The sequence below is a fragment of the Ammospiza caudacuta genome, chromosome 1 (genome assembly GCF_027887145.1).
Source record: "Ammospiza caudacuta isolate bAmmCau1 chromosome 1, bAmmCau1.pri, whole genome shotgun sequence".
NCBI lineage: Eukaryota > Metazoa > Chordata > Aves > Passeriformes > Passerellidae > Ammospiza > Ammospiza caudacuta.
Window position 1 is genome coordinate 143,504,247 of NC_080593.1, and position 22,933 is coordinate 143,527,179.

Consider the following 22,933-nt stretch of genomic DNA (forward strand, 5'->3'; position numbering starts at 1 on the left):
TGTTAACTCATGTGAAACTCTGCTTTGCCTTCACAGCTGTGTCTCTGCTCTCAAAATGTTTTGTTGTGAAATATATTGGCAAAGAGCTTCTAGCAGACACAACAAAGGACCCTGAAGCCCCAGGAGAACTGTGGCCACTCTGAATGTATCCCAACAGTCTCCAGCTGCTGGAGAGAGAGTTGGGGCATCTGTAACAAGTTATCTCAATTTAGATGTGTATACATAGGTCCTGTGGTGCATATGCAGTATTACATAACCATCCACAGGCACTTAAAATCTGCATAGCTACTGCTGACAGCACTTCAGCCTTGCTGAGGATCCAGAGCAACAGACAAGAGACCTTTTCCCTTTGCTCTAGGGCAGAGTCTCCCAGGGGAACCACCTGGCAGGGATGAACTTTCAGGCTCTAGCAGAGCAGACATGTTTTGATGCCAAGTAAAATCCCTGCAGATCCAGCTGGAGCAACTGAGAGAAGATACTGCACTCATTTTTGGTATTGTCCCCAAGAGAGCAAAACAAGCTAGGTGAGCACATCCAGGCTGTGGCAGTAAAGCTTCAGTCACTACTTGGGTTTACATGAGCACCTTCTTAAACCACTCCAGCTGGATCTAGGAGAGTAGGCCTGCCTACAGCCACAGGGAGAACATCAGGGTGTCCAATGTATGGTCCCACTGAAACAACTGGATGCCCTTCATGCTCAAGCGAGCGTTTTGACCATGCTAAATAAGCTTTTTTCCCCCCTAAATAGAGCCCAGGTGTTTCACCAATGTTTCAGAGCTAAATTATTCCTTCCTACCTAGATTTTGTCAGCTTTGGCATGTTTCAGTTGGTGCCAGAATGCACAAGGTCATTCAGAAATACCCACAACCAGATTTTAGGTGTGATTTTCACCATGCAGTGCCCATTCAGAGTGATATCAAACAGAGCAAATCACCCAGGAATTACACGGACCGAAAGGGAGCAACAACTGCTGTGTGCATGCTGTTGGGATGAGAAGTGAGGACTGCCACAACAAAAGGAACACAAACCTTCCAGCTAGGGATCTTAGATGATGGCAACATGCCTGGCCCAATGGTGTAATAATGAACGTAGTCTGGAAGGAGGGCTGAGGGAGCCCGAGTCCACGCGCGGGAGACAGGCGGGAAATGAGGGAAAGGACCTGCACCAACTGAAGCTACGGATGGGTCACTTGATAAACTACAGTGATAAAACCCATTAGACAACTGGAAATGAAACAAATAAAAAAAAAAACAAAAACAGAGAAATTAATATAAACAGGATGAACACGAAAATACACTGTGACTGATGCTCTAGGGAGAAAGATCTCTGTATCTTAAAACAAAAGAAAGGAAATTCTTCAATTTGCTGCAAATAAAAAACAGAAAATTGATACAATGCTTGTGAAAAGTGAGATCACCTGAAAACTGTTATCTATAACAAATTTCAGGCATCAATCTAGCAGTCATTGTCTCCAGGCTGAGCAGCTTTTCCTTCTGTCCATGAAAGCAGCACACTGTGAAAAAGCCTTTGCAATTTAGGTACCCTGCAGACTCTGGACATAGAAACAAAACTTTTCCAAACCTGAAGGCATTTGTATTTGTGGTATTTAGTCTGTAGTGTAGCTGGACAGAGAGGAAAAGCATAAAGCCTTCAAACATGACATGTTCTGGCTGTGTGATGATATGGAAGAACAAAACAACAAAATCCAACAGCAAGGATTTACCAGATGAGAAAGGAGACTGCTATCACTTCCTCCCCCAATTTAGAGTCTCCCATGTAATTTAGTAGAGTATCCCATGTAATTTATTCCAACCATATGTATTTTGCTTTCCTTTTTGGTAAAAAAACCAAAAACAACCATTAATCAGTGTAAGGTATGCTACCTAATGGGAGAGGATGGGAGAAGCTACAAACAGCACAACCTGGGCAAGGCGCTTTTTGTCAAGCAACCAGCTGGGTGTGGGCAGCATTCAACAATCTCTTTGAGTAGAAAAGTTGGAAAATGACCTTTTCTTAGAAAATGACCTTTGTAAAATGCCCAATTTGTAGCTTCTCCCAGTAGCTAGTTCAATGGCAATTGTGGTTTTTATTCAAACATATTGACTCCTTAGGGAGTGTGCAGCAGTTCCTGGTCTCATCCCCACAAAGAGGAATCCTGGCTGCATCCCACGCATGGAGGTTTTGTCGAAATGTTGCAGGGTTTGGATAACGAGCTAGTAGGTTTGTATGTCTTGGAGATGAAGTTTTTCACCTTATCTGTGGAGGCCCAAGCCCCCATGGTGGAGCCTGAGCTGACTGAGGTGGGGGAACTGCACTCGCTCACTGACTGGCAGGTTTCAGAGGCTTCTGAAGAGGCAGAGCTGGACGAGTTCTGCAGCATAAAACAGCACCGCAATGCAGGGAAGGGAGACACAAGCCACCAGAAAAGAAAAAAAATCACAAACAAAAAGACAAAAAGCACATACACAGAGACACACAGGAGAGGGAAGGATGAGAGAAGCAAAGGGTTAGGATTTTAAAGATCAATTAGAAACTGCTCAAAACTACTGCTAATGTTCATGAAATCTATGAAAAAAAAGAAGCCACTTGCTTAATGCGAGAACTTGCCACACTGCTTAGGAATGAGGGAATTGAGGCAGAGACCTCAACTCCTCATTGCAATTTCAGCATCTCAATTCTGCTGCTGTCTCAGAGCAAGAAGCTGAGGGACCTGAGGGCACCTGTGGTCCAAACATGCAATATACTGAGACAACTGATTTATACAGAAAAGCAGATCATCAGTACTTCAAAGACACAAGTTTAGATTTAAAACATGGAGTAGCAAACGTCACATTCACAAGTTCTCGTACATTCTGATCTGCAAAAGTGCTTGTGAAAAGCTCATCTGAGTTCAAGTATTATGGAACAGAGAAAGAAGAGATACTTACCAAAATTGGAGGTTTCCAAAGTGCATGACCTGTATGCATGTGCCTCTGCAGGTAGGATGCATACACCAAAAGCACTCTGACTCAAACCCTCCTGCCCAGCAGCCAGCAGGAAGGTACATGCACTCTGCTGAGGGCACAAGTGCTGGCATGTGCTTGCCACCTGCCTTCTCCCAACTGCTGAGGCAGAAAATACCAGGGACTTGGACGGAAAGGAAAATGCAGTGTCCACTGAACACATCAAACATTTTGCTCCTACCTATGAACTTCTCCAATTTTCAGTGCACACCTATATGTACCTTTGCTGCTGTCAGACCTCTACAACAGCATCTAATTCAAAGGCCAAGGGGAATAATCACATGAACCATTTTACCAACTACAATGCTATTCCACATCTCCCCCTTGGAAGTGGCATCCTGCTCTGTGGGGATGTGCGTCCAGGTCCAACTGAGAGCTTGGACATGGTCACAAACACTGGCAGAGTTGTCAGGGCAGTACTGAGCTCTCTATTCACTCTCAGAAATTCAACACTAGCAAGACCAATTCACCCTTTAGTAGCCAAGGACCTGTGAAACGAGTCTACCTAAGGTGCTTTATGACAGCAGAGAGAATGTGCTGTTGTATCCAGTTTGTGTACTGAAGACAGTGATTTCAAGGATGCAGAGGAAGGGAAATCTCACCTGCAGTAAAATTCCCCAGTTAACCTTAGGTAAGATCTGGGGTGAGTTTACAATAGAAGGACAGCTGGGTATGAGGCAGTGTAGGGGAGTAACTTCTCCTAAAACCCACAAGTTGTCTCACTGCTCACCAGGAGCTACAGATAGGTAATTACAGCCAGCACCTGGGGAGAAGGAAATGTAGCTCTTCCAGGATGGAACACTGTCACCATAAGGATTTTGGTGAAGGCTGCTGGGGCAGCTGAGAAGTCAACACAGTATCAGCATCTTGAGCTTACTGGTAAACTGGGATTTCAGTGAAAGTTTGCAAAGGCTGCTAAAATTTTAAAAAGCATGTAGAATGATGGAGTATTTTATAGAAATAACACTCATGCCAGCCTATGCTGACTTGAGATGATCTGAAGGTGACCTGTCAAATGTGCTTAGGGTACAACTCTGCTCAGCTAACAAGGCTTGTATAGAAAGTGCAAGAAGAGTTGAGGTGAAGGTGCAATCAGAGGGAACAGCAACAAATGACACAGAGCTGTTAAGGACAGCAGTGAAAGGGGTGTACCTGATGATGCACTGGCATGATATTTAGTGGAACTTGTCACATTCTTGATTTAATGCAACTCCTTTTACAGGAAAAAAGCCTCTAAAAATAAGAATACTGATTAAGATAAGCTGCAGTTGACTCTGCCATCAGTCATAACCATGGAGATGAGACTATTGCCTCTATCCCTAGAGAAAAATACATCATAGAAAACTAGCTTTTACACTAAACTCCAGAGTTCTGCCTGACATTCCAGGTACCTCAGCAAAAGAAGCCTCAGGAGAATACTCACACTACTGTTATGGTTTAACCAGAAAAAAAAAAAACAAGACAGAAAAATGCAATTACAGAAAATACTTTCTGAAACCTCCTACTTATGGCCTGAATGACCCTCCAGGGTCTGCATGCTCTGCACATGGCAAGAGAGATAGGAAGGGTCTGAGTGCCAAGCATGGCATCTCCCATGCTACCTTGTTTTCTACAGATGCCACAGGGTGACAAGTAAGAATCTGTAATTTACATTTAATACACTGTTTGTGTTTACAAGACAGAAATTTCACAATGTTTTTTAAAGTAATGGTAGAGAGAGCTCATAAATGAGATTTATTACCAACAAAGATGCTGCTAAAAAGGTCAAAAATGCAGATTCTGAAGATGCAAAGTATTGGCAGAAAAAAAAAGACTGGATTTGGTGAACTTGTTTTTGCAATAAAATGATTCCTCCAAGGTGAAAAAAAGATGACAAAAAGGACTCTCCCACTAATTCAGTGTGTCCATTTTCAGCAAGAAAAGCTGGACAGAGGCTGAACCAAGATGCCATGGGGAAAACATCCCCATGGAAATGCAAGAGGTGGTGGTACAGAAACAGGGTCCCCTCATCTTCAGAAACTTGCAAGGCACAGAGGAAGGGAATCTCTGGTCTTGCTAAAAAAGGATTCCAACAATGGAGGGGGAGGCAGAAGAATACTGAACTCCTGAAGGAAAAGCATAAGGAAAACATGACTGGCAGCAGGTCAAAGGATGTTTGGATCAGACTGGAGAGCCAGTCCTGAATGGCTGCACCCAGGTGTGGGAAACACAGACTTCCCTTCCTACCATAAAGTACATGAGGGGCTGAAAACAGAAACTGCACAACTGCTGCTGGGGCAAGGAGCCTCCAGACTTTGGAGTGCTTGTTCAGGATGCACAAGCCTTGGCACACCCACTCCTGGGAGCACACACAAAGGGCAGAGCAATTTCTACTCCCAAGCCCATGCTGTGAGAAATTTGACTATCAGACCTTTTTCACTTTGCTTTAGTAGATTCATTTTTTAAAATAACTGTTTTGTTGGAATAGTTTTTTAAATCAGTTCTTCCATTTTAGCTGTTTTTTTCCCACAGCTGCAATAATGGCAGTTCTGCTCTGTTCTAAAATTATCTCTTCTGAGGAAAAGCTTAAAATTAACAGTATAAAGCTAAACTTTATGCTCTGCAGTGACAAGCAGTGCCCCAAATGTACATTTGTACAAGTGTAGCTTGGTCTCTGGTCTCTCAGATGAGCCATAGATAGTGTCCCACTGCTTGGTGTGGTATGTATAAGTGCCAGCAGGGATATAAAATAAAGATTTTCTGAGCTACTGGACTGTACAATTTTATTTTCCATCTGCTCTCCTACTAACCTATAAAAGGACCATGGTTATCTTGGATTACTTGCATCCTTTGTTTGCTATGTTTTCACTCAACCATGGCATTGCTTTCTTAACCCTCTCCCATTCTCAAACAGGACACAGAGATTCCTGGACAAGAGTTTCCCAGGAGACCAAATCCCAATGATGAGCGTGGTCCAGTGTCCCTCTAGAGCCAGTGGGAGATGGGCTCAGCTTCTTTCAGAAAAGCTCTGGATACTGACTCAAGGTCACCTCCTGAATTTGTCTAATTTCCAGGAATCTGCCTCTGCTGACTCTAGATAAATATCTCTGTATTTTTCTAGTCAGGAACAAACTATTGCGAAGCAACTTAGAAAAGGAATTTTAGAAGAAACAAATATCTGGCGATAAGTTACAGATGTGTTTCAGTTTGAACTTGATTTTTGGTTTTTGTTTTGTTTGTTTGCTTTTGGTGGGTTTTTTTTTCTGTTTTGGGGTTTCTTTTCAGGTCTGATTTGGAAGCATTTCTTAATTTAAATGGAAAACTGAACAGCTGTAACCATATATTTCCCCTATTTTCACTTGCAGCTATTTCAAGCAATGGAATCTACTCAAAAGCAGACTCTTTCCAGCTTTATAACCTGTACATGCAGAAGCAACTTTACATCCAGTTTCCCTCTACTTCACTGTTAAGGGAAAGTGCTTTCCAGATCATTCTAACAATTAAGACTTATCTCTCTGCTGTCTGACAGAACATCAACATTTTTATCTTCATCTGCTTCTTTCTCTCCCTTTGCTTTCATCTCCATGAAGTCACAAGGAGCCTGTAAAATCCAACTGTGTAAGTGCTTCCCCACATGCTCACTTCTAATCCAGCGGATCCTACAATTATCATGCCCTGGATCAAACATCACTCAACTATAACACTATGTGATCACAGACACTCCCAGGCCTCAGTTTGTCTGCACACAGGGCAAGGTGTGGGTTTAGCAGCAGCAGCCCATCCAGGAGCCACTCTGTGCTTCCAGCAGCTCTGCCAGAAGGGCTCTGTACGAGGTCACTGAGTGTCATGGGCAGTGCTGGCCATGCCTGACCTTACACCTGGCATTTAAAGAAACTGTTCCACTCCAGAAAGAGACCTGTGATGCCTTTCCAGCTGTTAAGCTACACCCAAATGTGCCCCTTTAATGAGGATTAAAGCCTTTTACAGTGACCTTCCCTCATGTACAGCCATGTGCTACAGGCTAACTTTTACTCCCAGCAACTGCAGAGAGGTGCTGCTCACACACGGTGAAAGAGCAGTCTGGTTTTGCAATTGCCCTTTTTCCTATCCTCTATGCTAAGTGTGGTAACAGTAAACACTTACTGCTCTTACTACCAACTACAGGCTGGAAAGCAATCTTCATTTTGTCAGACATCTCTCCTCTGGTATGGCCTGTATCTTGTTTCAATCTCCAGTTACTCTTTGTTTGAGACTCCCACCAACTCCCCACCCCCCACCTGTGATTTTGAGGAAATTCAATTTAGTTTTCAGTGACACTTGCTTGCCTAAAATATAGGCAAGCTTATATACATAACAGCTTCACAGAACTCATATATTCACATTCCTATAATATGGAATTATACATGGCCCCCTTCTATTTTTTTTTCTAAAACTCATTATTAAATGAAAAAAGGCTTTGTTGATCCAACATATGCCACAGCATGTAGCTAGCAAACACCATCAAAGTGTCCACCTGCACAAAATATACAGCTTTTATTCTCCCTTGCTCATTCCAGAGCTTGCTTTTCTGCCTTCTCAGTGTCACTACCAGAAACAATGTCATCAGTGCTTGAGAAAGAGCAGCAGCCTCCTCCCACCCAGCACCAAGCACAGCCCCAGGAGATCTGTCAGTTGGTTAGAGACACACAACACGGGTGATGCTGCCCACTGAACAGCTCCTGCTCAGCTCACAGTCAGTCACCTGTCAGCACAACACACACACTTTACTTAGTGCTGAACATACAAAGCAAGACACTTAAGCAAAGATGAAGCAGCCAGGCAATGATCTGTTACCTTTTCCTCTGTGTAAAGGTAAACAGAGCCAGAGACATACAGAGCACATACCTATTTGTTATACCAACACACTACACTTGTCACACTGCTGCAGCCTTCTACAGCTCATGAAAAGCTCAAGGGATGCTTGGATCAGTTTGCAACTTTATGGAGAATTTCTAAAATGAAGTGAAAGCATATGAACTTAGCTGGTGTAAATCAGAGTGACTCCCATCGGCTTTCAGGATGTTCTGCCACCTGACACCAGCCTAAGTTCTCTCCTCTGCTTAACAGGGGAATTTGCAAAGAGAGGTGTTGGTTTTTTTCATGCTAAGAGCAATTGCAAATTTACATCCTTGTCTGCAAACACAGCATCATCATGTGGATTACTGCCCTTTTATGCAGGTGCAGTGGATACTATGAAAACCAAAGATGATGCTAGCATGTGCAACTGATGTACGTATCTTAAAAGTCAACTTCCTTACCTTGTTACTATTCCAGTTTACTTTATTATTGCTCATTTACTTTTTTGCATTTCACTTAGGTTAGCCATAGCCAATCTAAACAAAACATTCATTTTATTAGTGTGCACAAAGTTCTTCAGGATGTCATCTATAAAAAAAAAGCTGCTGTGTCCAGACTGGGGACAGAAGAGGTATCATTTGAAAAGAAAGCATTTCTATTAAAATGAAAGAAGGAAATAAATTTTAAAACCATTGAGTTTCCCTTGAGAAAGTGTTCCAAGCCTAAATGAACCAGTGTTTTTTGGATGATACTTCAAAAATTTCCCTAAGGGTACTACTTAGTAAATGTTCTGCAAAAGGCAAAGGTCTGTGTGCTGTCAAAGGTGGTCTAGGGTAGTTTCCATGGGCAGGTGACACTTGATAACCACTAACACTTGCTGACTATGAGGATTAACGCTCCCAACCATGCCTAAAACTACCTACTCCCCAACATGTAAAAAGGAGTGCAACTACATTTTTGAAGTAAAAGATAGTTTTTCTCCAGTGACCTTAGGGTAGATTAAAGTAAGTAGTACTCAACAAGGATACTAGGTCATTTCCAATTTGTAAGTAAAATTTTCAAGGGGATTTATAATGTGAGAAGGCAATTCAGCCTTGATTAAAATATTACAGTTGCTGTATGATTTCTTAAAAAAAAAACCTCAAAAAACAGCAAAGAGAATTCAGGTGCTGAAAGATACAGGCCACAGAGCATTGCCAATCTCTGCCTGCAGATGGCCAGTGAGATTTTAGAGGAAGGATGCCATGAACAAACAGTAGCAGTTTCCTTCTGCAGATCCAAAAATGCTCAGGGAAGTTTGCTTATATTTGTAGGGAAATCCTCTCTGTGACTGGCTTCAGGATGTTATAATATATGACTACACAAAAACTCATTTCTTATGAGTTTCATAAACAATTAATAACACCTCCCTTTTTCATGCAGAAACCTTATTTCTGCAAGGTCCTCAACTGAGAGTCCAAAATTCAAGTCTATCCACAGAAATGGGTGTCATAAAAAATGGCAAAACAAATTCCATATGATAATGCTGGCAGCATTTAGAGTATCCCAGACCCATTGCAGAGGAGGAATTAAAGAAGTCTCTCTAATGCCAAAGGCATCAGTATTATAGGTGTCAAAAGGATGTTCTGGCATCAATATTTGCCCATTAAACAACAAAGAGCCACCAGAATATTAACCACTTGCAACCTGTTCAGGATATTAACTGCTAAATTCAGTGGGTAAAGTGAATATTATTGCCTCATATAAGGTGGGTCCTTCGTGCTCTTGGTTGTCGGTATTTATCTCAAAGTTTGGCATCTAGGCTCCTTCCAGGACCAGAGGGAAAATTGTACAGCCCAGAAAGGACTCATCCCTTTTATGCCAAAGCAGCTTAAATCACTCCAGCTAGAGGCCCAACTTTTGGATAAATGAAATGCACTGAGACAACCCTTACCCTCAATGTTTAAACTGACTCCAGGTACCCCAAAACCACACCAGCTCCTTTTCCTGAAAGGTGAGCCGAGTTAGAGTCCAGCTCACACTCAGGATTGTGTTCTCATGCTTGCACGTACCTGGTTAGGTGCCTCTGGTGGCATGGGGGATGGCGATTTGGACTGGAAAGCATCCTGGGACATGAATCCAGAATCATGGGAGGACACACTGGACAGCCTCATGGGTGCCTGCTGAGGCAGATTGGAGCTGCGATAGCGATAGTGTGAACTAGGTGAGTGCGAGTGCGAGCCACTGGAGCGGGAATCACTACTGTTAACGCTGTTCAGACTGCTGTGAGAGACAAAAGGAACACAGAAAGGAAAGGGGAGAGGAAAGGACACAAGGGTGGGGTGGGGAGAGACCCATATACAGTACAATTAACATTCCACATGTCTCTAGCAACAGGCAGCATAAACCGGAAAAGAAAAATGTTGACAAATTAAATATATATATATATATGCACATATATATCAGTGAAGAACCATAAGCAGCTGCAGTATCCCTGGTGACCAGACAGAAAATGGCATTTTAACTTGAGTGTCATTCAAATGATCAAATCTTGACCACTCAGACTTCAAACTCAGGTTAGGGATGAAGGAGTTGCTACATGCCCTCCCTGAGCACGGCACTTGCTCAGAAAGTGTCTGCTGATGGTTCTCTCCTATTTCTGACTCACAGCTGGACCAGACTGTCAATGGGATTTCTAGCTGGGGGACCAAAGACACTGGAGTTCATCTAAAAGTCTGCCTCTGGGCATGCTGCTGCAGACAGCCAGCAGGACAGTGTGAGACTTCTGAAAGCATCACCAAACCCCCACACTTCAGAGTACCTGGGACACATTTTGCTCACTTGAAGGCTTCCAACCAGATAAAAACACATGACAGCACATGGAGTGAAGCCAAGCCACTGGGTATGGAGCTTTAGTCAGTAACAAGGACAACCAGAGAATGAAACCCCAAAATTAATATCCATTAAAACAAACCAAAGTAATTTTTCAAAGGAAGAGACTGATTTGTAATCCTCAGAATCCACACACACCAGCCACAATGTGGGAGCTTGGGAATTTCCTGCTGGGGTGGCTGAGCAGGACTAGCAGGATGCACCAATCTGATGGCAGCTCCCTGCTGCACTGGCAGCAGCCTGGCCTGAGGATGGCTCTAAAGGATGCACAGGTGAGGCTGCACCTCCTGTGCACCAACACCACCTACACACACCCTGCAAGTCAGCAGGGAGCAGAGCAGGAGGAGCTCTGCTTTGTTTTACCCACACACATCACGCTGTGCCATACAGGTTTTACCATACAAGAAGATGAATTTGATTAGGAAGAGATGATGAATTTTTGGGGTTTTTTTGCCATTTTCTTTTATACCTTCAGGATATTGCATCTTTAAGCCTGTGCTCATTGCTCTAAATATACACATTTTCACATATATATATAAAATACTGACTTTTTTATATATATCTGCATGCAGAGACAAGTAGGTGCATAGAAGTGTTCACTTGCTCTGACATGCTGTAGGTAACTTTGCTCATACACAGGGAACCTGCAGTACATAGCTCATAAAGCAAACTGAAAGGTAATCATCTGAGAGCAGCTGGAGAGGTGTTGAGGAGAATACACAACAGGGGATCTTCCTTTTCAGTAAAAGGAAAGAGTAAATGTGGACACTAGGATATGGGGGCAACATGCTAATAAACTGTTTTATGAGAGAAAACAGTTTTTACAGAGAAAGCATAGACAGAATCCAGTGTTTCAACATATTTCAGGACAGCATTAGACAGCATTAAACAGTCAAAAAAACTTGTATCAAAAAAGCATTTCCATCTACCAGATTGATAGGGCAATTGTCAAGGATGTTTTTCCCCTTTTCAAATAGTTTAACTTACTGATTAGTAACAGCTACTTAGAATAATCTAAAAAGTCATCACATGAAAAACAGAAAAGGAAATCATGAATGGACAATCTCAAGAGTTTAGATCAGTACAATCTGCTCTTTGATCCAAAGTGGATTCAAGAGAACTGAATCAAAAGCATCTTCAAGTTGTGTTGAGTTCAAAAGTTGTTCAGTCATGCCCATCCTTTTTAATATCCCCAGCACATACTTAAATGAGTAAAGACCATGAGGGACTGTTGCACTCAGACTTGCTATTTAAGATATAAGAATGTATACAAATCCATGTCACAGTCTGAACTTGCCTCCCTTTGCCCCCAAACAGGTTAAAAATACATATTACCAATTAACTTACCTGCAAACACTAGATTTTCTGGACATTGTAGTACTGGGAGAGGATGGAGGAGTCTGGTAAGACCAGCTGTAATCAGAACCTTTCAAATCTAAAATTACCTGATGAAAGATAATCAATAGCATCAAGGATGTGGAAAAAAATTCACCCTATTAAAAGAAAGCATCTGATTGTCATACAGCTTTCATCCCTGCCACAAACTTTCAGTGCCAATTGAGTCTCAGTTCCCTTTCAAAATTATGCTGTATCACACAGGTGAGTCAGTTTCATCCTTGGCTTTCCTGCTCTTAGCATACTTCAACACTAAGGCTGCCACCACAGAAAGAAAGTTCAGATCTGAATGGAAAAAAAAAAACTTTTAGAAAGTAAATTGGAGATTTATTTTTTGCATTAAGGAAGCTTTTCTGGGTTTTGTTTCTTTTGTTTTGTTTGTTTTGACTTAAAAAAATTATTACAGCCTTTGAGCTGAAGTACTGTATTCAGTATTCAACCACAACACAGCTTTACACTTCTAGGTCAATGATAAGGTGATTACAAAGAATGACAAAAAAGCTGAGTTCACACAGCAGGATTGCAGACAAATGTCCTGCTTGGACTCATTTAATGACACACATTTTCCTATGCATTTTAAGGACAGCAAGGAAAAATGCTCAAATGTTAGACTCCATCAAGCTTCACAAGCCCAGCAAGTTTGTGACTACAAAAACAGAGGGATGCTCAAACATAGGGCAAAGAGATGACACTCATTTCTCAAACACTCTCCACAGAAATTGGGCATCTTCATACCCCTTAAAGTGTTACTGCTATTACTTCATTCTGATCTCACCAAATATTTTAGGGGCACTCAGCCCCTGAAAACAAATTGTCACAACAAGATAGTTTTTTTTTCTAAATTTCTCATGTTAAAAATGACCTTGCTGCTGAAAAGCTTCTACAAAGCATCACATTAAACCACTAAGCACTAGTTGTCAATATTCCTCACAACACAAAAGTGGTGCAAGCCACAAATAAAATGTTTTTCAGATAACAAGATCTAACCTGTTCACTCGAGGATGGCAATTTGTGTGGATCCATGGTGAGACTTTTCAGGTCATCTGATATGGTTTGCAAGTGGGTTATTTCTCCTAGCATTGATATTTCTTCTTCCTGAAAAGAAAAGCAAGCCAGGCTAACCACAGTCTTGGTTTCAAAAATCACACCTGTACCACAATATATGACCTTTATAATTTTGCTGATGACTGTGGGAATGCCCAGTGGTAATTATGAAAAGTTGAAAATACTAATTTAGAGTTTTGTAACTACTTTAAGATTGGTATTAATTCAAAGGCCCAGAAATTTTTTCCTCTCATCTACAAGATAAATAAGTCTCAGCCTTCTTCATGTGACATCTTCAGAAAAAGAGTGTCAGTTCTGCTGCACTTGACAAATACCTACTGCTCTATGTACACTCACTAATGTGTCCTAACAATTTTAAGCTTGAGTGTAAATAGGGGTTAAACTCATAGTTTTTGATAGTTAAGTTAAAAGCATTATACAAGTAGAGAGCATTAATACATCTATGATTGATTCTGGCTGAAATTCCTTTGACAGCTAACTCAATGATGATTCCTACACTGTAAACTACAACAGTAATTCCTCAGCTACCATTTCTTCCAGGTCCTCTGAGTCTGGAATTCACCTCCTCCTGCTCAGCCATGACTTTTCTAATTCTCTAACAATGGTTTTCTGTTGAGACTGATGCTCTTTATAAACAAGCACTGGGAACATTTCCCAGTGGGTTGGTGACCCTTCAGAAGTGCACCTCGCTTGCACAAAGCCATGAACAATTCCTTGTCAGGCTTCAGACGACCTGAGATGATGAAAATTTACCCAAACCTTTCCAATGAACTAAAAAACTGTCATGTAGAAGGAAAGGAGCTATCAGAAAACTGCATGGAAGCAGCCTGCAATTTGTCAGATAATGTCATTATATACCCAGGGGAGGTCTTGAAACATTTATCAGTCCTAGCACTGGAGTAGGAGTAAGGAGGATTTATATTAAAATGTGATGTTAAGAAGGAAAGCAGTGGAAAAAGCTGGATTTGCAATGTCTCAGGCTGGAATGCATAAAAAACACAAACTGACTTCAGCCTTTGTTTACCCATCAGTCACCTTGAAGGTGTTCAGTGTTTTCCATTGCTGAATCACTCCAACCGCCTACAAGAAAGGCCCCAGCTCTCCCCACTTGCTAGACAGAGAGAGATACATACAGGCTGTATTGTGGCTCTAGAAATTAATTCCTAAGACACAATGAGATACTCTCTTCAGAGGCTTCTGGCCACTTATCTAATCTGTGCATTGTAGAGAGTGCAAACGAAGAGCTCTTACGATCACAGGGCGCAGCATGGAGATGAAAGCGCAGAACCGGCCGCGCTCCTCGATCAGAGCTTTCCTGACAGCTTGCTTCTCGGTCTCCTCAAGCAGCAGGTACTTATCATTGACATCTTGTAAAGCACTATCCAGCTGGGGCTGAATGTCACCCCGTCCTGTATGCACGAAACAATCAAGAGCAATATTGTCAAAACTGTGCCTCTCCAGAGAAGATGACATTATTATCAGCCAGCACTGCTGCTGGATTGTGCTTTTGCAATTTGAGCCTCAACCAGCATTTTCCCTTAATTCAAATCAATAAGGATGTTTACCCCCTCAATTAAATCAAGCATTTCAAAGCATTTATTTTTTCCCTTTTGCACAGAACAAAAATCCAGCTCAATTCAAAAGGTTTCAACAAGCCAAAGACAGCGTTTTAAATAATGACTTTACCAGAGCATTAGCTGTAGCAACACATCTTTCACATCATCCTTGCTGAAAACCAACATCTTACTAACTGGGAGAGTATAAATCACTAGCCCAGGTGTACTCCTCTGGCTTCTTGCTTCTGTGCCTAACAAGGTCCTAATGAGAATTTTGTGGAGCCACTAAATGAATGAATCAATCTCCTATACAAAATGCTACTATGGACATGGATCACTGCACCACTGGGTTCAAGTACTCTGCACAAACCAACTGCTGAAACCATTTTCTTCATTCCAGAGTCCAAACTAAACCAAACCTCTCAACATAGGTTATATATATACATATATTTTTGACACATATGTGTATATATAAATATATATATATATATATCTCCAATATATGTCATGGATACAATTAAATTCCAATGTTTTGCAATAAAAAGCTTCACTGTACTAATTACAGTCAACTCATAATACCAAAACTTCCTGTGACAGCTAAGTACCTTATTCTGTGCTGACTGCTTATGCTGCATTGTGCCAAAAAAATATTCCTCTAGGAATTAAGAGCTGCTGCTTAGATATACTATAACCAATAACGTTGCAGTTGCAAGATGTTTTCATGCACCTTACACTCCTAAGTATTTTAAAGGACCTCAGTTGTATAAATTTGTTGCAAATCTCCCAGAAATGCCATCACATGCAATTTAACTACCAGGAAGACAACACTGAAAAAATGGTGGGTGAGTTACAAGCAGCTACCCAAAATCAATTTTTTGGATGATAACCTTTCTGCACAAAGGATTTAAAGCTATGAGCAAGAGGAAAAAAGTCTCTTCACATGTGTAGCACACAATGCAGATGACTCAATGTCAGGCTTAAAAAGGAAAAACCTTTGCCTTACTATTATATGTATTTCCTTAATACTCCAGAGCAAGGCAAAGCCATCAGCCTCCCTGCACTGAGCTGCAAGAAAAGAGAGCAGCGACAGAAGCAAAGAGAATCACACTGGCTTAGCAGAAATACAGGCTGGATACATCCAAATCTCCTCTGCAGAGTTAGACATAGTCCAGATAAAATGCACTGACACCCACATGCAGAGCTCTGCAATGGATCCTGGAAGAATCACATGCAGTGCAACATGGACACAGCCACTGCCAAGCCACCTGGTACCAAACTTCAGCTGTGTCTGATCCTGCAGATCAGTCTGGCTGCTCTAATGTGGTCATGAAACTCACTTACTTGGAAGTAAACAAACTTTAAGAAGAACAGAGTCTGAAGGTCCTCTGCTTCCCTCTACCAAAATCAGCATCTACCAGAATTAAGTTACAGCAGAGCTTTGGGTACCTCCCTGAAGGTCCTGTGCCTTTTTGTCCAACACCCTCAGCAGACAAACTGGGCCTTCTGCTTCAAGACCACTCTGTACATTTCAGGCCTTCCCCATACTCTGCCATCAGAGGCAGTGCTTAAACATTTCATACTTCTCTGGAGATGTTCTTTCTAATTCTTTAGGAAACAGAAACTTGCATCATTGCTCAGGCCCTTTTTGAGTGCTGTCTGGAATTACAGTGGGTAAAATAACTACCTGTTGTTCAAGCCTAGATAGTGGCTCACTACCATGGATGTTACCAAGTGCAAAATATATTAGCTGCAAACTAAAGGAAACACTCATTAGTTTGGCTCTGGAGAACTGCTATAAACATTCAGCTGCTCCACCACAATCATGCACATAATGCAGTAAATCCTTTTTAAATGCATTTAGCTATGCAGTGAGAACACACACATTTAAAAAGCAATTGGACATAATTGACAAAGTGGGTTCAATTATAGCGAACTTTGCTACTTTCTGTGGACCTTAGATTTGGGCAGGACATCTTGAACCAGAGAAACAAGAGCAGCCAAAACCTGGGGCAAGAATAAACCTCATTTGCACCTGTGTAATTCACTAAATTCAACAAAGTTATGAGGATAATGTTCCTATGTTCATAATAATGCTGATGTAAAAAGCATGGTTAAAGCATGTGTAAAACTGCACCACTCTCCAACTTCCTCTGCACCTCTACAAAATTCTCATTTTATTTCTTCCAGTGAGTCAGTACAGTAACAGACACACAGCTTCCCACCAGTATTTTCACAGACCCATTTTTATGCTCAGGGGCATTTGGGCAGTCTGTGAAAACACAGAAGCTGTCTTAGGAACAATTCAGAGCAGGAAATAAGCTTAGGTGAATCATTTAGATGAAGCTCTGAAGTCAGATGTTTACAGTTGAATACAGCTCTCTCCTGGTGACTTCTCATAACTCATCTTTTAGGAGGAGGAAAGCTTTATCAACATCCTTTGAAAGCTCCACAATGCAGACATCAATCTAGCACGTCTTTTGAAAGCAGGCATGGCTCTTCGCACTCCCTGAATCGCCAGCTGCACTCAGGAAATCTGAGGGATGAGATCTCTGCCTAATTGAAGCAGTTTCCTTTGCTAAGCAGAGCAGAGCACATCCACACAGCAGCACTCCCACACCCAGAGAACAGCAAAGGTGTGAGGGTCACTGCTGACCACCTCTGCTCCTCAGACACCCTGGGTCTCCACTGATCTGAATCTGCTCCTTATCTCAGAAGGGAGTACTGACCTCTGGAGAGCAATGCAGCTCTTTTCCCCCTTGAACAACAAGGAGAAGGTTAACTGGCCAAAGCAGTATTTTTGATTGCAGTATTTTTGCTGTGGTCACAAAGCACACTTTAATGAGGAACATCAGCAAGTGATTATTTCCTCCAGCCCACATTCTCTGGCCTTTAGGTTATGCATTCCAAAACACTTCCAAACCAACACAACTACCACAATGGCATAAGATAGTTCCAGAAGAGTCTATCATGCAGCAGCTGTGGAAGTGCACCCAGAAGGACACTCCTACGCCAGCTGCAGGCAGGTTTGAGTGACCCACCACAGCAATCAGCAACAGCAATGGTCAAAAGCATCCAATGTAGCCATAGGTCTGCACCAGCCTGACATGAAAAGGACGTAGGGATGGCTCTGCAGTGTGTCCAACTGCACCCAAGAACAAGTCAACAACCTGAACACTGAGGAGGAATTCAAATCCAGCCTCTCTCAAAGAGCAGCTCTGGTGATGCAGAGAGGAGCACAAATGCAAGACCAGAAGTTGTGGACTGAATTCCCCAACAACACCACGCCCCACCAGCCTAGTGACTGGCAGCTGGACACAGGCAAGTGACAGCTCATCATGTGCAGGGAGCTGAACTGCTCATCAAAAGTAACATGGATCTGCTGCTACTTCAAGGACAGTCCCAATGTCATCCTCACAGCAGGTGCTTTACATCATTACCGTGACATGCCAGGGCTTTAAAGGACCAACATGCAACAGAACTTGCATTTTACAGTGTTTTGTGTGAATCCTGGCTAAAAGCCTCATGCAATTTCTTAAATAACTATTGTTCAAAAAAAAAAACTTTAGTGAAGGAAAAATATTAGGAAAAAAGGAAAAGGCAAATCCAATTTTCAGCCTGTCTGTATTTCATGTCTGTATTTTATAGGACATACTAGCAAAACTCTCAGCAACACCAAGTAATTTTTAAATTCTCTCTGTGCAAGTTGGACTGCTAAAGTTACTGCTGTTATTGACAATGCAATGCAGCAAATATTGGTGAAATTACTGCTTTTCATGTCCTCACAGAAAGACACTTTTTAAATCATCTGCACAGAACTTGAATATTCAATACTGGACACTTGACAGAGTGGCAGAATTTACATGAGACAATGCTGAGTACACCCCTACTTGTACAATCAAAGTAGGCTCCATGGCAGTCATTCCCAAACCATCCTCTTTACAAGAGCACACCTGCTCCAGCTGCCAGAATGAAAAACCTCCTTTAAGTTCTGCACAGGAAAGCAAACAAATGAACTAATATGGATCTGTGCTGAGAACAGAAGAATTCTGCCACCATAAACCTCCTAACTGGGATTAATCTCAGACTCCTTCAGAAACCAAACTCCAATCTTTCTTTTGGCTACTGGAGATCTGAGTCAGCTGCTCATGTTCAAAAGTGCCAAGTTCTGCCTTAACAGAAAAGCTACAAGTTGCCAAATGGCATTTCTGGATTGAATTACAAACCAGGAAAACCATAATGGGTTGTTTCAAAAAACAGGGACAGGCAGCAGCCTCAATAAGGCCCAGCTCCAGGAGCCCAGTGGAGGCAGCTTGTTTGAGAGCTTGCTGATTTAATCAATTCAGGCTTCTCCCAAAAGCAACACTTACATCACTACATTTACAAGTGCAGGTATGAGTCCTTTGCTCAGATTCAGAAACATCATGCTTCATTCACAATGGGATCCCAAGGCAGCTACTTTAAATTTGCAAAATAGCTGAAACAGCATCCCAATTTAAACATATTTGAGATGTGATAAGGCAACAGGAGACAACTGTGATGCTGAATTCCAACCCCTTCCCCAGCATGAAGTAAACAGAGTGACTTGTTATCTATCAGGTAAGAAAGGTGCATGCGATTTTCATAAAAAGGGAATCTGGATCACAGGTTACAAAGACCAACATTAAGGACTTCAGGCTCTAGACTTTAAAAGTCATATTAACAATAAGATACTCAATTATTTGAACATCACCTTGATGACATGTCTATTCCATTTAACTTCTCTGCCAGCTATGACAAGATTTATCTGTCCATGTTATCCCTTTCTAAAATAAACCAGAGATTTATCTATAATACTGGTTTTCTTCTTTTACAGTGTTCCAATTAGATGTCAAAAGAAAATAAATCAAAAGATGGTTTGTTCATCAAGATTAGGCAATATTTTAGTTGCATTAGAAATTAAAGTCTAGGCAGTTAGTGGAGACCAGACACCATAAAGAGGCCACAGCAAGGGCTACAATAAACCAGCCACCAGGGTCACAGCATGGCACAGACTTACCCAGAGCCTCAGCTGGCAGGCAGGTGCGCATGGTGAGAAATTGCAGGACACAAAATTGACACAGAAAGGAAAATAAAAAAAGTCAAACTGGTATTCCAGCATTCCTAGAATTTAGACATTATCATCAGCGCCAAGACAAGAGAGTGAGCAGTTTGGACTAGAGGATTTTGACTTCTTCCATTGCTGATAAAGACAAACGCATTAGTTTTACATCCTGGTGAGCTGTTGCAAATTAAACCTCTGGTTATTTACCACAGTTTTATTTAATGAGACTTAAACCAGTTTAGACTCCTCAGTGAGTAGATGTAAACCTGTGCTTCAGAGAAAGTGCACAACACAGATAACCAGACCCTAGTCTAGTGGCACAAATCATTCCCTCCCAGGGAAGAGGGAACTCAAACCTGCACAACTCTAGAGGGCTGCTGTGTGAGTAAACCACAGCACTTTTTAATGTTCTCTACTGCAATTACATCTACAGATTGTTAATTAAATGAAAACCTAATTGCTGATGCAATGTGGAAGAACATCAAAAAGATTAACTTTGATATGTGTATTTTAATTTACAAACTTTACATAATAAAATTTTGCAATAAAACTGGCTTGCTGTCAAAAAAGAGGGGAACTATCAAGAGGCCTTCAAAACTCAAGGAACAAAAGTAAATTGAAGAAACGTCTTCAGTCACTGATTTAGCAACATGTCTTCACTGCATTTTTGTAAAGGAGAGCTCACATTATAAGCTTGCAGGGGGAAAAACCCTAAAAAAAACCAAAACACACCAAAAAGCCCTGCAAGCACCATGGCCTCATCCACACAGGATTTTTTTCCTGCAACAGATAAGGATAATTTGCTCATTAGCTTCCCTCCTTCTGAGCTGCATCTTATTGACTCCACAGAGTTTTGGCTCTCACTTCAGTCATGGTGCCACACTAGATCAAGTTAGAGGAATGAGGCTCCCTCTGGGGAGGAAGGCTCTGGCCAGGGATTCTCCCTCTCCAGCCTGCCACTCCAGATGGGGAAGTGCCATGTACAGACAGAGTGCAAAGTGCTTGAATGAGAAGGTCAGCACTTGCTGTAAGAGCTGAGACATTCTTCACTTATAATTGCATTGAACAGCTTTATGCTTTTTTAGTTTAGAGTCACGGGCTTTGCACAACCATCCTTGAGAGCAGTCTAACAACATTACAAAGACCAGAGGGAAAAAAATCCTAAAAAAGCTCTAAAACACAAAGACGTCATCTTTGCTAACCAGGAAGAGGAAGAAAAAGCACTTTTGGCAGTATTACAGTAAATTAATAATAATGTTCTACAGTAAATTAAAAATCATGTCCTAGTCTCTGAATTTCATTAGAATCACAGAATACTTTCTCAAACTGCTGCATACTCAAAAAGAGAGAATGGCAGTTTGGATACTCAGCACTGATGGGAACACAAGAAGAAATGTTGTACTGAATGTAAAGGGAATTCTGCAGAAACTTCTACATGTCTTACAGACAAAACTCAGTTTTCTTCTTAATATGTCCTATATTATTGGGAGTGCTACATCCAACAACTTGTTACATATCCACTTGGATTTAAACATTTTCCTCACAGCTCAAACAGTGTCACATGAAGAACCTGAAAATGAAACCTACCAGTCAGATTATAGGTAGGAGGGAAATCTGTTTATTTATTCATTGCATTTCTGAAATACAGAATTTATTCATTGCATTTCTGAAATACAGAAAATACACCCAATGCACTCCAGATTTTACACACACATTCAGATATATTTTAATCACTTGATCATTTTTTCTTCAAGAATCATGCATTTTGTTAACCTTCCCAAATGGTTACATGCAGAGCCACAGCTGCTGCCTCTCTCCTGATTCAATACAGCATCAACAGCCTCTAGCAGCTATGGAGCCACTTATAAGGCCCTGAATCAGCAGAAACCTATATTTGGAATTTATTTCAAGTATATGCATAATTATTCTGCTGACTCGGGTTAGCTGGGCTGACTTCTGGTGGCCAATGTTTGTTGGAAAACAAAGAGCAATTTAGGAGATGTCTGCAGTTCTATGCACTACACAACTGCACCTGTTCAGACAGGAGCCAAGTGTCAATGCTGGGGTGGGCAACAAGCCCTAGGGGCCTGTTCCCCATGGGAACAAGGGTGAAGGAGGCCTTGAGGAGGAACCTTGAAAATCCCCATGAAATCCTCAGGGACTGCATGGTTCTGGGAGGTGCACCAGCATCCTATTTAAGACTACACAGATTTAGCTTCAGATGGATTTTTTTTCCTAATAGTTAAAGACAACAAATAGGGTGAAAATTTTCTCTGTGAGATCTTTTGAAATGCAAGACTTTCATTTCACAGTTGTGTCACTTTACTAAAAATACCCTAGCAAACTTCCAGAAAGGACCCTGGAGTTCCTTGCGTTTTGTTTGGAAAGCTTGGTGTTTTCCCCATCTCTTCAAGCTTTGGAAACATGCTTATTGCAATGAACACACTTACTCTGCAAACACAGTTTCTAATACGTGATCTTAAATGCCCAGCCTGAACTCTGACCTTGGCCACGTGGAACAGGAACAAAGAGACCCCACAGAAGCCATGGAACAGGCAAACCCCTGTGGATTCAGCCCCCAGAGCTAAGGCAGGGAGCCCAACCTGCAGCACTCCCACCAGGACAAGCCCCAGAGCCCATGACCCTCCTTCCTGAACATCCTTGGGATGCAGACAAGGAGCTGCTGAGCAGCATCAGCTGTGAGAGAGCCCTGCAGCCTCAGGGCTGGGGGACACCACTGCCAGGATGGGAACGAGGAAAGGAGAGGCTTCCATGTGAGCTCCTCCAAATGGAGCTGCCCAAAGCAGAAAGAAAACACTTTCCCGTAAGGTCAGATGGCAAACAGCAGAATAAGCATAAAGGACCTTTATAGTAGCATGCACAGTGTTGAAATCCAGAATTCCGCACACATCCCGCTTGCCCACAGGTGATCATAAAGTTAATTCAGAAGTATTTTTACAAATGCTAGGAAGGGAATGAATTGGTTGTTTTAGAGTTCCCATAGGTGAGATAGTAACTTTACAGAAAAATCAAAGGGACAGGTTCTGCTTGAGGAAGAACAGAACAAAAAAAGTCTGTAAAACAGAGAAACAGGAGAGTTGAAGACACAGGAAGACATTCATGCACTCAGCCACTTGCCTCCAGCACAG

The 22,933-nt window shown here is 41.8% G+C and overlaps 1 protein-coding gene across 10 annotated transcripts in view; it reads right to left on the bottom strand.

Annotated features, from left to right (window-relative positions):
- Positions 1 to 22,933, bottom strand: part of MTSS1 (MTSS I-BAR domain containing 1) — a 124,985-nt gene that overhangs the window by 5,667 nt on the left and 96,385 nt on the right. For 2 of the 10 annotated variants that reach the window (XM_058803148.1, XM_058803098.1), the window contains exons 7-11: positions 14,400 to 14,557; positions 13,071 to 13,178; positions 12,036 to 12,133; positions 9,869 to 10,079; positions 1,029 to 1,223 (exon numbers count right to left, since the gene is read on the bottom strand). In XM_058803148.1, the coding sequence (XP_058659131.1) occupies positions 1,029 to 1,223; positions 9,869 to 10,079; positions 12,036 to 12,133; positions 13,071 to 13,178; positions 14,400 to 14,557 (770 nt within the window). Of the gene's footprint in view, positions 1 to 1,028; positions 1,224 to 2,251; positions 2,372 to 9,868; positions 10,080 to 12,035; positions 12,134 to 13,070; positions 13,179 to 14,399; positions 14,558 to 19,739; positions 19,949 to 22,933 lie in introns of those variants that run through there. The other 8 variants (XM_058803185.1, XM_058803175.1, XM_058803137.1 and 5 more) reach the window with 8 other exon arrangements.